Source organism: Rattus norvegicus, chromosome 19 (genome assembly GCF_021556685.1).
Source record: "Rattus norvegicus strain SHRSP/BbbUtx chromosome 19, alternate assembly SHRSP_T2T, whole genome shotgun sequence".
NCBI classification, from domain to species: Eukaryota; Metazoa; Chordata; class Mammalia; order Rodentia; family Muridae; genus Rattus; species Rattus norvegicus.
Window position 1 is genome coordinate 53,240,001 of NC_141552.1, and position 16,047 is coordinate 53,256,047.

The following is a 16,047-nucleotide window of genomic DNA, read 5'->3' on the forward strand; positions in this document are numbered from 1 at the left end:
ACAGGTAAGAAAGGCCTTGGTGAGCAGTCCCAGGCAGTGGGAAGAAGGAAGAATGAACTTAGAGGCAGTGAGAGGGGACCAGGAACTGAGATAGTGGCCTCGTATGAAGAAGCCTCCTTCTTGGATACAACAAGCAGCAAGGGGGTTCCCACGCACACCCATGGAGGTGTGGCAAGACTCCCCATGAGCCTTCCTGAGCAAAAGGAGAAAATTTAACGCCAATGCAATGAGCTTTTATTTCAAAGGGAACAACGGTTCCAGGCTGCAGACATGGCCCTGTTTCTACAAAGCCCAGAGTGGTCCAAAGGCGTGTGACTGGCTATTGCAAGGGCCAGACAGGCTACTGAAGGTGGAGAATGAGAAGCAGGGAGTGGACGCAAAGGTCCAAAAGAAGGGCTCTCATCCCGGAGGGAGCAGGCATTCCCTCCAAGGCTACCCCCAGCCATCATTTAGTCCTTTCATGTAAGGATGGGATACAGGAGCAGTTGGCCAACATCCTTCTAGGAAGATTTAAGTGCTGGGCAAATGGTTTGCTTTTTCTGTGACCTTGTTACAGTTCTGGGGGATTGGGGGTGCGAAGTAAATCTCTTGTGGATGGGCATTTATAAAAGATGTGGTTACCATAGTAACCACCATTGCTAACCTCCTTCAAACCATGAGCATTAGGGAGAGGGGGCTGAGAGGGAGCTGGAGGCCCTCCATCCTTCCTGAGCCTTCTTTTGCTTCCGTATTTCACCACTGTGTACCCCAAAGCTAAAGCCAGATAGCATTTTGTTATCATTAATCTGACCACAGAGGGTTGGAAATTCTTGACTGAAGGAATCTGTACCCCAGAAAGTTTAATTTGTTCCTCCCTGCAGTTTGCATGTACAGGTTTTCTGGGGTGAGCAGGCAAAAGGTACCCAAGGAGGAGGGACTGTGCCAACAGCTTCACAACTGTCCCCTGCTCTAGAACAAGTCAGTTCCTCTGGGCTCCGTTTCTCTCAAAAGTGAGCAAAACCACTTAAACCCTTTCTACTTTGTAAGTCATCAGGAGAGCCATACAAAGTAACGTTTCAGAAACGTTCTGGAGAATGCAACATCTCCTATAAATAGATCATCACTTTTCATTCCCTCACCTCTTCAACCCTAAGGGTTTCTGACAACTTCTGGTCTCTTTAGAGTGCTGGTTCTCAACCAGAACCTTGGGAAGCTTAATGGCAATGCCATTGCCTGAGCCCTACACCGGGCTTTCTGACTTAATTGATGAGCTGTGCGTGTCTTCCCAGCTCCCAATGCTGGCAGTACATCTCAAACTCGAAGGTGTATAACCATCACCTGGGGATCTTGTTAAAGTAGAAAGTTTGGTAACTTTAGAGGACCACAAAAGAGCTGACTGTTCCTGGGTGATGTGTGGACTGGCGGTAATCTGGGAGCTGGTTAGAAATGCAGAATCCAGCTCGGTGGTGGAGTGCTTCCAAAGCACATGTGAGATTAGGTTTAATTACTAACCCTGACTTCCCAGAAGGGCAGAGTCGGAGACCCTCCCTCAACTTTCTGAATCGCTCACTGGGTGTGGTGCCCGTGGATCTGTTTAACCACGCCCCGGGCGTTCTCTTGCTTCGTGTGGTGGCAGCATCAGTGGGCTCGGGAAGCTTCTTGGTGTTTGTGTTATTTTGCATAGCAGGCACGGGCTATTTCCAAAGACCTTCCATTTCTGCTTTGTTCTCCTTTGGTTTCTGCCACGCAAGCATATTATAATAAAATATAATATTATGTTTATTATATTATATTATAATCCTACCTTGGAAGAGGCCTCGTGGGGGTCAGATGTTTCCGTCTCACAGCTAACAGAGATCACAATTTCCTTTTGTTCATCCCAGGATAAGATCCATAGCTCTACTTGTCTGAATTTCTCTATCCATCACACATACAGCTACGCTCCCCACACCTCTCTCCTAGTGGCTCCCGGGTTTAAAAATGCCCCAGATCTGCAGGTCATGGAAGAATATTTGGATATTCCCGTTTTAATCTGCTCCTGGGCTCAGCTACTCCTGGAATGGGGCTTGGGAGTTGGGCTGGGTCCCCCGAACCTGTGGACAGCTGGCAGCCTAACCCTGGGCTGAGTCCCAGGCATGCGGAGGCCAGAAGGAAGGGGCAGATTGAGGAAGAGAGGTAAGACTGCAGAGAGCCAAAGAGGAGGGGAGGAGGCCAGAGCCTGAGGGTCCAGATGGGGCTGGCTGGGCACAGGAGGGCATCTGATGCAATCGGCCAGGAGGGATGCCAGCCGGCCGGGTGCTGCAGAGGCTCTGTTCTTGAAGAGTCTAGTGCCTGCTCTATTAATTCTGGCTCCGTGGGAATTGGGGAAGATTTCCCTGAGGGGGTCTCCTGAGCCCCGGCAACCTCCCCAAAGGCCTTAGCTAGTAAAAGCACCTGTGTCTGGAGTGGGAATAAACAAGGGAGGGGCATAGAACTCCGGGCTTGGTGGCTGACTGGGCAGAGAAGCTGAGGTATCTTGTCAGTATAAACACAGTACCTCAGCCCTGCCCCACGACTGCCTCTCCAGGGAGCTCTTCACAGACCCAGCCCCTCTACTTCTGGCTGGTGCAATCGCAGTCCAAGAGGTGAGGTGATGGCTACCCAGAGGCTACACGGCTCAGAGTTGATAGACCGTGTACACTGCACACTGGAGGGAACCGTTAGTGAAATAATCAGTGTATCGGTGAAAGGAGACTAGGGGGACCAGGCAGTTTCTAGGAGCCGCCCCACGTGAACCAGGAGGCTTCCCCAACAAGCCTTTATCTGATGCCAAGCTGAGGCCAAGTCTGCAGGGCTTCACTACAGGGTTAGAAGAAAGCTATCTTATAGCATACAACAGCTTGCTCCCAGACCTAGACCCCACTGACTAATGACCTGAGACCCAATGTATGCCCGCTGCTGAGGTCAGAGGTCAACTTCATTCCTTGGGTGCCATCCGTCTTTTTGGTGGTGGTGTTGTTTGCTTGTGGGATTTCTTATTTCCTTCTTCTTTTAGACAGGGTCTCTTGCTGACCTGCAGTAGGCCAGGGAGCTCCAGGGACCCACCTTTCTCTCACCACCTTGGGATTGCAAGTGTGTATCAACACTCTGATTTTTTTAAAAATACGGTTTCCGAGGATCAAACTCAGATCCTCATGCTTGCAAAGCCAGGCCTTTACCTGGAGCCCTCTCCGCAGCCCCCTGAGGTTCTGATGGGCTTATGAGGGCAGTTCTGTTGAGCTGTATAGGTGTAGTAGTCAATGTGCAACACATAGCATCAACTGTGTCTTGTAGTCTTGTTTTCACAAGTCTTTCATCCAAGGTCCCATGAGCTGCCATTTAGTGTGTGTGCATGTGTGCCTGCATGTATGTGTGAGAGCAGGCTCACATGTGTGTGTGTGTGTATGTGTGTGTGTGTGTGTTTGTATGTGTGTGTGTGGTCTGTGGTGTTTATGAGTGTGTGTGGTGTGTGTGTGTATGATTGTGGTGTGTGGTTTGTGTGTGTATGGTATGTGGTGTGTGTGTGGTGTGTGCTGTTTATGTGTGTGTGTGTAATATGTGGTATGAGATGAGTATGTGTGGTGCATGTGTGGTATATGGGGTGTGTGTATGTGTTTGTGGTATGGTATATGTGTGTGTGCATGGTGTATGTTTGGTGGTGGTAGTGGTGGTGTGTGTGTGTTGTATATGGGTGTAAGCGTGTTGTATGTGTGGTGTGTGTGTGTGTGGTATATGGGTGTATGCGTGGTGTATGTGTGGTGTGTGTGTGAGTGAGAGTGTGTGTTTGTGTGTGTGTGTGTGTGTGTGTGTGTGTGTTCCTAAGTATGAAATCCAGGGCCTCATCCACCACTCCTCTTCCATCTACTAGAAACAGAGCTAGCAGTGTGCAGGACTCTGGAAGGCCTGCTTGGGGACCTGGCTCTGGATCCTCAATGGTCTGTTGTTTGCAGGACATCCTCTTAGAACCACTGGGTTTAGGAGAGAAGAAGATCCTGGCAGAGCCCTCCTCTATACTGTATGGTCCTTTCTCATTATTAACCTTCAAAGTCCTAGTGTAGGTGATCTCTGAGTCCCTCACAGGTAAGGAATGACTCCTTGTGAAAGACTTGGAGAGGCTCGCCCACCAAGGCTATTTGAAAGTGGACAAAGCCCAGAAGACCCTGAGTGGGTCGCTGTACCTGGAGCTGGGTGAGCATTCTTCTGGGGAAAGAAGGTGTCTGTGAAATCATTTTCCTTCTAACAGTAAACTCGGCTTGCCTTGTGTTTTGCTATCGTCTTAAGTGGCATTTTCCGGTGTTTGCACAGACTGGATCTCTCTCTGATGGCTGTGTGCTCTCCTATGATGGAGCCAACTCTGATCCATTTTTGTCGTTGTTTACCTCAAGCAGCTCCTTCAATAGGCTTTCTTGTTTGCATACCTTTCCACATATTGAGGATAGAAGCTTGGGCTAATGCTGCCTCTCTTGGACCATGAATATCTGTCTGCTCCTCTCTCTCTTCTGCATTCTGGTTGCTTCTGGAAGGTTGACGGGAACTCCTCCATTTCTCTGCTGAGCCACAGCTTGGCATCTCATGGGGTTATCAGTGGATGAGGAGCCTGGTAATGTCTGTCAGAACTACACAGAGATGGGATGTACACTCTTGACTTGGGCATTCACATCTCAGCCACCTGGATATCCGTGTGTGCGTGTCTCCCTCTCTCCCTCCCTGTCTGTCTTTCCCTCTCTGCCACCCCCCCCCCTTCTCACGGTGTTGCTGATGACTGGGCCTAGACCCTGGTATATAGAGGGCAAACATTTAGTTTAACAGAACACCTCTGAGCTTCATCTCCAGCCCTCTTCTTCCTTTTAATTTTGAGACAGAGTCTCACCAAGTTACCCAGGCTGGCCTGAAACTCATTCTGCAACCTAGGCAATCCTTGAATCTGCAGTCCTCTTCCTGAGCTGCTGGGTATAGGCCTGTGGGCTACCAGGCCTCACAGTCACTTGGATCTTACAGAGTAAAAGAACTGCTGGCAAAGTGACCAGGAAGTAAGAGAGTGATGGCTTCAGATACTGTGACGCTCCAAGCATGGAGGTGACAGGTAGAAAATCCTCAGAGCCTACTAAGGCCTGGGAGTGCGGGGAGGGGGTGTGTGTTTGGCTGTCGCCTCACTGGGGTCTGATATTTCATCCTGATGGTTCCCACTGCCTACTCTTGGTCACCTATGAGCAAGAGTTGGGGTGGTCTAGGAGTCTAGGAGAGATCCCGGGCCCTTTCCTTCCCAGCTCCTGACCCTTCAAATACCTGTTCTCCCCATCCCTACCGCTAGTGACCTCTTTGAGAAGAGTCTTTTTGGATGGAGGGACTAGGTAGCGCCTCTTCTTTCTGACTTGAAGGGGGCTGGCTGAGTAAGGGTCTCCACTCCCAGCCCTCCTTTCATTGGATCAAGATCTTTTTAAAAGTCTCCTTTGTTTACAAGAGTCCAGGAGCCAGGTGACTTCTCTCCCTGGTGCCTATGATTAACTGGGCTCCAGTGAGCTTCCTCCAGGGACCCTATGAGCCATGGAAAGTCCCCCAGAGGTCTTTAAGGTAGAGAGTAACAAACCTTCTACAACAGATCCCCAAGTTGCAAACAGAAGCCAGGACAGACGAGAGAGAGAGAGAGAGAGAGAGAGAGAGAGAGAGAGAGAGAGAGAGAGAGAGCGCAATGCTCAGATAGAGCCAAGGCAGGTCAGGTGATGATGTGTAGGGTTCATCTGCAGCCTTGGTGTGTTCAAGAGGCCAAGGTGAGGGCTAGCTACAAAGGTACAGAGAAAGGCCATCCCAGGCTTACTTCTAGAGCCCTCAGTGGAATGCCAGTATGTCCATATGTGCCCTTTTTTATTTATATTGCGTTCATTTCTGGGTCCACTTCAGGACTTACTTGAGGTGTGTATACTAGGGTCCCTTTCTAGGATAGAAAGGAGTTACCCACCACCTCTGAAGCAGGGCTGAGGCTCTTTGGTGGGACAGTACTACCTCCTAGGAAAACCACTTCTCCCTACCCCAGTAGCAATCCCCTTGAATGGGGATACAACCCCCCAACTGGAAGTCAGTACCACCGACCAAATTCCATATCACTTTCCTCAACTGCACAAGGGGACTCTGCCAAGAGGCATCTCAGGGTGGAACTCAAAAGGGTGCAGCTGGGGGGGGGGGTTGTTGTTGGTTTTTTGTTTGTTTGTTTTTAGAAAAGTCATCGTTTCAGAACAGACTGGAACATAAGGTTTTCATAATGACCGAGAGGTTCACCGATGGTCCCCAGGGAAAAGTCGACGTTGAGCCGGCTGTTTAGAGCTGACTCATCTAGCAGGAGGCCAGTGGTATAACCTTGACAGCCTGGTAACTTTCCTTGCCTCGTACAAGTCTCTGGTGCAGATATGCTGGCCAGAGCGTGTCCCGTGTGCAACGTGGCGACAAGAGGCTATAAGGCTGCTGTCAGAGCCCTTCCATCTGGGAAGTTGGGTGCCAGGAGCAGGGAAGTGGAAAGACAGCCTATCCTTGGCCCCATTTTTCAGACTGAACAACTGAGGCACCACCTTCAGTAGTTCTCGGGCAGATCACTATCCCACCCCAGTATCCAGCTACCTGGTCTTCAACCCCTCCAGCTTTCTCAGTCGCCTCCAAGAAACCAAAACTTCACCCATTGGCAACCTCAGACACTACCCCTTTCCTTGCTATGGAGCAGGGAACCACTGTGCACCCACCTTCATACCCTACTGAGGGGATTAAGAGAGGAAGGAGAGAATGTAAGGAGTTGCTAACTGATAAGCCTAGTTCCTGCCCCTCCCCTCAGTCCAGGGATAAACACCTTGAGCCACCACCCTGCCAACAGGTCTGAGACGCCAGTGCATTCTGGGTGTTCATTTTAGCCAAACGTTGGAATTCAAATGGCTTCCCCCCTTTTTTTTCTTTAGTGATAGAAAAGTGTCGGGCAATATCAGAAGCTGGGGGTGGGGGCAGGGGAAGAAGAGGGACCGGTGGTGTGTGTGCTCTTTTATACTTGAGTCAGATAAGACTGTAGACACTTGGAATCCCAGGTCTGGTAGCCACCTCCAAAGCCATTCACTCGGACCTCACTTTTTGGGTTGGTCATTGTGAAGACCATGTAGAGCAAAGTGTTGGTCACTGGGGTGTGACATTGTCGTTCCCCCCCCACCCCCATCCACAGGCAGCTGCCCAGGGTACCCAGGAGTCTACATCACCAGGTAGCAGGCTGGGGGCTAATACCAGGACCCTCCCCACCACATCCATTCTGCTGTAGTTGGGAAACCCACATACTGGTAGGGTTTAAAAAAATGGATAAAGAACTCCTGGGTTTGTTAAAAAAAAGCTCCCAATCCATTTTCTGCTCCTGTTCCTGGCAAACCAGACCAGGGGAGCCGCCCCCTCCCCCCAGGTTCCCTTCAGGACGCTCAGTTTTCTCGAGTGATGGGGGATAAGAAGCATGAAGGGAGAGTGAGGTTTGGAGACCTGTGGCTACAAAGCTGGAGGCAGGGCGTTAGCTTGAAGGGAAAGGTGAGGAAGAAGGCAGGGGAATGTGTCATGGGGAGCCTTTTTTTGCCCAGGCCTCCTCTCTGGGAACGCTCGGACTTGCTCAGAACCTGGACCCTGGGCACCCTGCATTGGGAAAACTTACTGACTGTTGTCACCAGGGCAGCTGGGCGTTTCCTGAACTCAAGACCCGAGCAGGCTCTGCCCCAGAACAAACCATTTGAGGCAAAGCATACCTGCCCGCACTGAGCCATGTCCTGACCCCTTTGCCAACCTCAGGTCCCCGTGGGTCAAAGGGCCCAGAAGTTGGGAGATTTACTGACCGTCAGCATCAAAGTGCTTCCAGATTTCCAGGAACTGGGATGCAGTCAGCTCGGCCAGGTGCAGGTAAGGGGGCTGCTGCTGCGGGCCAGCCATGGCGAGCGGCTCCGGAGATCTTAAGCCTCTCAGCGCTGTCACTCGGTGCCGCTTGGCTCTGGTTCTCGCGCTGGAGCTGCGCGCCACGCTGCCTTTATATGCAGCCCGGAGCTGCACCGCGTTGGGCCGCCGGAAGGGGGCGCGCACACTCAGGGAATCGCGCAGGGCGCGGCGCTGCACGGGCGGAGGCTCCTCTCTGCCAGGGTTCCTGGGGACCAGGAGAGTGTCTTCAATGAGACTCCTGGGTGCCCTCCGGGGACACCGCAGGCTTTTAGCTGGAAATGGGGAGAGACTGCTCCTGCCTTCCTTTTTCTCTGTCCATCCGGAGCACACCCAGTTTCTAACCGCAGCAACAACATTACTAACAAGTAGCAAAGCTAAAATTTGATCCCAGAACTCATTTCCTTGTGCTCCCTCGAAGGGTATCAGAATTGCAGGAAAACCGTGTTCTCAAGGTTTTACCATAGGTGGACAAATGGAATCTGCAAGATGCAGGGAGGATTTAGATGGGAACGGAGGAGCGATTCCCCTGTTCAGTACCACCCTTCCCTCCGGACAGAAGTCCTGATAGGAGCAGACTGGAGTCTCTCGTAGGTAGATTGCATTAAACTCCGAAAGATGTGCGGAGCTTCTTTTAGGCAAAACAGAAGCTCCCACAGACAGCAAGCACACAGTGCGGTCCCTCGATCAGAGAACCAGCCTCCCTCTCATATCCTTCCGACTCCAAAGGTCTGCAGTGTGTGTTAGCCTCCTAGACGCTTTAACCCTCGGAGCTACAGCAAGCACCCTCCCCTAAAAAGGACAGAGACCTGAATTGGTGCTCATTAACATGTGCTAATGAGTGTTAGCTGAGCTGCCTTCGAAGGCAGAGCAAAAGAGAAGGAGGTGAGAACTTAAAGCAGGTCGCAAACGGACAGGAGAACCCAGGGTGGGGGCAGGGGTCGAGAGAAGCAGGCTGTCTGTCTCCTGCGGTCAGGTTGGAGCAACTCTGAGCTAACCTCAAAGGGCAATGTAGAGCCTAAGTTCCAAAACTGCTCGTGTGTTGTCTAGGCACATTGAGTCTGGGTTGTTTACAAGAAGAGACTAGGAAAGAAACAGCAAAACAGGCTAAGGGTTGGGGCTTCTGTAACCAGCATTCCTTGCTTCTAGGGCTGAGAAATTACCAAGCTCGAGTCTTGCCTCTGAGAAGGGAAGAAGGGTCAGTCCGAAAGAACAGCTGCTCTAGAATCAAGTTCCTTGGTTCTGGTTCCTAGACAAGCAAACAAAAAACAAACCAACGAACAACAAAAAACCTCCACAACGTTGTTTGGCTTACACAGCCTGTTTGTGCCTTGGCCTTTCTAGTCTGTAAAATGGGAGTGTGGGTCCCCAGCTCCGAAAAAAAGAACCAAAAAAAAAATGGGAGTGTGGGTACGGACATCTTGGATTGTTCCGAGGAGCACGTCAGTCTGTGTCCCCGTCCTTTATGTTTGTGCTCTCTGGGGAGCTTGGCATGGATTCCTTGGTCCGAGGGAGCACTGGTCAGCTTTCTGTCGTCATGACAAAATATTGGAGGAGGTCAAGTTTAAGGAGTAAAGTGTTTATTAGAGGTTCTGGTCTGTGGGCATTTTGGTTCATTGTTCAAGGGTGGTGTCATAGGCAGAATGTTGTGGTGAGAGCCTGTGAGGGAAGAAGGCTCCTTGTCTTGTGGCAGGAAGCGAGAAAGAGGGAGGGAGTTGAAAGGAGAGGAGGAAGCATAGCTAGGACAAGATGCAGCCTCCCAGGGGCACTCCAGTGATTTGTTACTTCCCTGCTAGTCCCACAGTCCTACAGTTTCTACCTCCTTCCAATCTACTTAATTATGGCCCCATTAATGGATTAATCCAGAAATGAAGTCAAAGCCCTAACCATCCATCTACTTTCCCTTCCACAAATCTCACCTCTGAACACCTGACCCCACTAGAAGGGGAGCCTTTGACACAGAAGCGGTTGGAGACTGTTCCAGATTCAAACTCTTAGCTTTCTGCATCCCCCACTCAGGGTGCTACTGGTTTCTAGTACGGTGAATGCCAAAGTGATGACCAGGACAGATGAGACAGATGCTGTTTCCAGAGTACCAGCTTTTAACTCCTATGCACCCAAGGGTCTAGCCTCAGTCTTCCTGGCTCTGGCACCTGCTGCTGGGATTCCTTTGATTTGCTTCTGGTTCCCTCCTAGCCTGGGTCTGCAGGCAGAAGCTGTTTGCTGGCTCTATAAACATCCAAGGCAGTACCAGATTTTTCCTTCCCAGGGCTGCTGTGACCAGGGGGAAGATGGCCCTGGGTATGACTGCAAAGGACCAACCACCGTGGACCCCAAATATTGCATTGGGACAGTTTCCATTGTTTATTTCAGAGGCACCATGTGAATCTGTTTTGGGGGCCATTTTTTGCTTGTCTCAGCCACGTGCCCATGGAGAACCAAAGAGTCCAAGCAAACCTCTTTATGCTCAAGATGACTTCTGCAAAAGTTACTTAGGTATTAGAAGTCCCTGCCTTGAAGTGAGGTAACTGTGAGTTTAAAGCCAAATAACGAATTGGGAGGCCTAGGGCAGGTCATTTAACCTCTTTGAACCTTAGTAAAAATGAAGATGTTGGTAATAATAAGTCTTTTTATTAAAATAATTTATTATCATTACTATTATTTTCTTTTCACTTTACACCCTGCCCACTGCCCCCTCCCAGTCACCCCCTCCCACAATCCTTCCCCCATCCACCCTTCCCTTCCCCTCTCAGCAGGTGGGGATTCCCCTGGATATCCCCCCACCCTGGCACATCAAGTCTCTGTGAGGCTAGGCACATCCTCTCCCACAGGGGCCAGACAAGGCAGCCCAGCTAGAAGAACATATCCCATGTAGAGGCATCAGCTTTGAAGATCAAGCTACACTTCTGCTATATATGTGCAGGGAGGTCTAGGTTCAGCCTGTGTATGTTCTTTGGTTGGTGGTTCAGACTCTGAGAGCCCCTGTAGTCTCACAAAGTCAAGATAAGGACCACAGATGATAGAGTCCTGTGTGTGGTCAGGGCCAAATGAAAGAATAGATGCTGGTATCAATGTGAACTAATAGGAACTTTTCTTGATGTTCTGAAAGACTGGCTTTAGCCCACACCTGGCAACATAGGACCCAGATTCCTCTTGTCTGCTTAGCTTGCCCCAAATGCCCTCAACCTCCAACTGAAGCTACCAATGGTGAAAAGGGGTGGCTGGGTAGTGTTTCTTTTCTGGTGCTTCTGAGGGGGGAAACCTCTCCAGGTTTCCGCAGGGCTGCTGCGGAAAGGGGCACTGTGAGCCTTCATGGTCCCAGATCGAGAGTTAAGGCTTGTGTGTACCTGTGCGTTTTCCAGACTTGGCACTGCTCAGAGGCCTGAGAAGCAGCATAGACCAAAGATGTGTCAGATGAAAGATGGCTCAAGGTCAACTCAAGGGAGATCCAATGAGTTTATCTTATGGTGACACAGAAACAATGCTTCTCTGCTTGCTTCTCATGTTTTCAAATGTCTGAGGTTTTGTTGTTCCTCTAGGATTTCTGTCTGAGTTTTATGACAACTTTGATGATGATGATGATGATGATGATGATGATGATGATGATGATGGTGGTGGTGGTGGTGGTGGTGGTGGTGGTGGTGGTAGTGATGGTGATAATGATGATGGTGGTGGTGGTGGTGGTGATGGTGATAATGATGATGGTGATGATGGTGGTGGTGATGATGGTGATGATGGTGGTGGTGGTGGTGATGGTGATGGTGATAATGATGATGATGATCGTGGTGGTGGTGGCAGCAGCTGTGACGGCAGTGGATCTTGGTGTCTGTATGCACCTTCACCAGTGGTTGTAATGTATCATATTTTGTTGGCCCTCACAGCTACCCTCTTGGATGTTCTGTATAGGATTTAGACTTATCTTCAAGATAAGGAAACCAAGGACTGGAGGAAATAACAACCAAGCAGGGTGGGATGTTGAGGTCATGTTGGCTCTTTTGGGAACCAGGGTCTTTGTATGTCAGGTGCCATGTTCCTGGGCAGTATCTAGAAAGTACTCCCTAGACCCTGGCCACCAGTGCCCTATAGAGTGTCTCCCAGTGTCCACCAGTTGACCAGTGACTGGATCCTTTCTTTTCCAAAGGAGCCAGATTAGGTCTTGCTTTTTGTACCATCATCCCAAGTCCACTGACTGTCCCCTCTGAGAGCTGTCGCTGACACAAGGGGGCACACAGACTTTCCCCCCATGAGACCTCTGTCCCAAGTCCTCAGGAAGTGGAGAATTCAACTGTGAGATGCTGGGTATGAGCTGGCAAACACCTTGCAGCCCAAGGTGGGCTGCAGTGACAACCAGCAGGGTTCCTCAGAGCACCTGCTGTCATTTTGGAGCACTTCAAAGGAAACTCCGGAGTGCATCCTGGGCGCCTCCCTCAGCCTGCAAATGCTTCTTTCAGATATTGTTTCTTTGGTCTTTATAATGGTCAGGTCTGGCTACCAGGGTGCCAGAGAGCTGGCCTTGCCTCCCAGAAAGGAGGATGAAAGGGATGCAGGAGCCCAGCAGTTTCCATGGAAACTGCTCGAGGTGGTGGTGAGAATAGAGTCCAGAGGAATCCAGAGATGGGAACGGGACTTTTGAGTAACTCAGTCTAAAGCTCGAAAGCTTTGGATTAAAATAAAACAAAAAACAAAACAAAAAAGAACCCGAAAAACAAAACAAAGCAAACAAACAAAAACCCCCCTCCCTGTGCACAAGGGATCTGAGTCAGAGGATAGACAGGACATGTACAGGAAGAGCAGCGATGGGGTGAGGTTGGTGACTATTAAGTGACCCTCTTCTGCAAAAGGCAGACAGACACACAGGGTCAGGAGGAGCTCAGGGTCCTGAAACACACTCCTGATTTAACTCCCAGATTCAATAGCACTGTCGGCTGCTAGCTATGGGACCCCAGGTGAGGTGGCCACACTCTCTGAGCTCTGATTTCCTCACTGATAAAATGGAGATAGCCCTGGAAAAGCCCTGGAAGGCTGTACGAGTTTCAGGGGAAGTAATAAGTGGGGCGAACATTGCAAGATCTGGAGCACAGTAAGCAGATGTTGTTGCAAGTAGGAAAACTGAAGCAAGCAACAGAGGTCTCATCTAAAGAGCACATTTATCCCCCCTGCCCAAGTGATCACTTTGGGGAAGGTATCAAGTCCCAAAGTGGAAAATGCTGCAGGGACTGCACCTTGATTTGCAGGTTGGCAGGAAGCTGGGAGGGCTGGAATTGCAGCAGCCATCTTGATTATCCAAGTGAAGAATCTAGTGTGGCCATGAGTAGAAGAGGACAAAGTAGACATTGAGGATCAAGCCATTCTTACAAAAGGTGGGATAGAGGGACTGAAAGAAATGGGGTCCCAGGTGTCATCATCACTCGAGCTGCTGGATCAAGCTGAGCCTGAAGCATATTAGGTCTTTGTAGTTACACTAGTCAATATGCATAGAGATGAAGCTTTCTTACGGCAGCTTACTTTCCTGCCTCCTCCCTCCCTCCCTCCCTCCCCTCCCCCTCCCCCTCTTCCCTTCCCCTTCCTCCTCCATCTCTCTTCTTCTTCTTCTTCTTCTTCTTCTTCTTCTTCTTCTTCTTCTTCTTCTTCTTCTTCTTCTTCTCCTCCTCCTCCTCCTCCTCCTCCTCCTCCTCCTCCCCCTTCTCCTCTTTCTCCTTCTCTCCCTCCTCCTCTTCCTCCTCCTCCCCACCCTCCTCCTCCTCTTCCTCCTTTTCTCCTTCCTCCTCCCCACTCCCCGCTCCTTTTCTCCTCCTATGGGAACTGGCATTGGGAAATACTTAGAAACCAAAGCTTCTCTCTCCTTCCTCTTAGCCCGCCAGGCAGAGACAGCCCTTCCTAGGTCCTCTGACCCTACTTTCCCCTCCAGTAAGGAACACATGTTCTCATGACCTCTCCTGTCACAGACACCAACTTCAACACCCATCACTTCCATTTCCCCGATTGATGAGACCTCTTGGTTTCCTTAGTTCAAATTCCCCAGGGATGAATCAGATGGGGGGAACTCATCTTTGTGTGGGAGCCATTTACAGGCTGAACACTTCAACAGGGAGTGGGGCATGCTTACAGGAAATGTAGGTCAAGATGGCTCTAATGCATGAGGCCAAGGATAAAGGCAGAGGGCAGGGGCACTGACAGAGAAGTTGGCACATTGGTTTTGTGTTTTGTTTTTTTTTAAGGATGGGGGGATGGCTTGGCTGTTAAGAGCACGCATTGCTCTTACAGAGACTGGTTCTGAGGGTTCTGTTTCTGCCCTTCATGTAGTCAATGATTGTGATCTCTGGTGAGCCAGGCAAGGATTCTTTGATCAAGGGGTTGGAGAGAATGGCTCGGGGGTTAAGAATGCTTGCTGCTTTTGCAGAATACCTGAAATCAGTTCTCAGGACCCATTTGGTAAGTTTGGTATTTCCTGTAATATCAGCTGTAGGAGAACCAACGCCTTCTTGTTGCCTCTGTGGGCACTGAACTCACATGCACATACTTTTATATACAGACATACACACACATCATGAAAAATGAATGTAAATGTAAAGGGTCTGATTTTATATATATATATACATATATACATACATATATGCATATATATATAGAGAGAGAGGCTCTTAAAGTATAGGGATTTTGTCACTGTAAATGCACAAAATGGCTATAGGCAAATGAGTAAACAAAAGATCTGTGTTAATAAAACTTTCTTGACACGATGTGGTCTGTATTTGGCTTGTGGGTTACAGTCAGCTGACACCTAATTTCCTATAGGAATTTTGGCCCCCAGTAATCTCTCCAAGCCTCTTCTTCCTCCAGGCAGGCAGCACTAGGAGAAGACACCAGGGAGAATCATTGCCCCTTGGTGTCTACAGAGAACTTAGCCCAGTGACCAGCACTGAGAGAGCAGGGAGAGCTTCTCACTCTTTCCTCCAGGCAGGCTCTCAGAATTGCTGGATTCCACGCGCACTGACTTACCTCATCAGACCCAGAGCCTCTCTGTCTTCCTTGGCCTGTAGCTGATAGTTTCTCTCAAGATCAGGGGACAGGGGAGCAAAGGCGGAGGAACAGGTAGATGAAGGCGACACCCAGGCCAGGATGAGTGGAGACACAAACCTGGATCTGTGCACCAGTGTGAGGCTGGCTTGGCTCTGCTCGGGACCCGGCAGGGAGCACCTGGCTTGATTCACAAACAAATTTGTTCCACTTCCTGCCAGAATGGAACTTCCTGGTGGCTGGGAATTTGGACCTCTATACCCAAGATGGGGGAAAAAATGTCCCTAGAGAGACAGTGTCCCACTTCCAGAATTCTCCAGGATGTTAGATATTATCTTGGAGGGATATTCGAATAAGACACTGAAATACGAGAGCTGTGTCTTATTCATTCCATGAGTTCATTTAAGATTTTATTAGCTCAGGCTATAAAAAAAATTTTTTTTAGTTACTATCTACATTGTGCCAGGCAATGTACCAGAACCTCAGGGCTTAATTTAGGTTAATAAAACAGAAACTGATGTTCCCTTCAGGAAGCTAAAGTCCAGTGGGAAACTGACTGTGATCCCATCACTTGAGAGGCTGAGACAGGAGAATTACAAGTTCAAGGCCAGCCTGGGCTACAAAGTGCAGCACTATCTCAAGAAATAAACAGATGAGAGTCTAATGGAGGAGAGGCTGACCTAACCAGAGGACTGAATGGGATGGTGCACAGCAGGGTTTGACCTCACTTCAAATCTATGAGCTTTCCTGAGAGCCAATTAACTAGAAGGGAGAGGCATGAGAATTCTGAGGATTTGAACCTGGGAACAGAGGCCCCAGGCAGGGACAGACACAGGCGAGTCAGAGGGACTGGCCAGCTGTAGGGGCAGGGAGTATGTGGCATGACCCAACCCTAGAGACAGTGGCCCCAGGGAGAGGTAGGGACAGATTCTAGGGGACTGAATTGTCCAAGAGTTTTCTGCCAGCAACCCCCTGGCAGTTCCCTTTGTAAAGAAAGGATCTCTCTGTATAAATGGGGAGCAGCTATGCTTTGGACTTGGAAAGAGCCACGGAAGGAGTCAGGATCTGTTTAGGCAGCAAATGGGATCTACTTGAGCCTGGTGG

The 16,047-nt window shown here is 49.8% G+C and overlaps 1 protein-coding gene across 1 annotated transcript in view; it reads right to left on the reverse strand.

The window, feature by feature from the left end:
• The window catches only part of Calb2 (calbindin 2), a 27,042-nt gene extending 19,061 nt beyond the window's left edge, over nucleotides 1-7,981 (reverse strand). Inside the window, 1 exon segment of the mRNA NM_053988.2 lies at nucleotides 7,836-7,981. Coding sequence (NP_446440.1) covers nucleotides 7,836-7,929 — 94 coding nt within the window. The 5' untranslated portion in view covers nucleotides 7,930-7,981.
• Nucleotides 7,982-16,047: the final 8,066 nt, after the last annotated feature.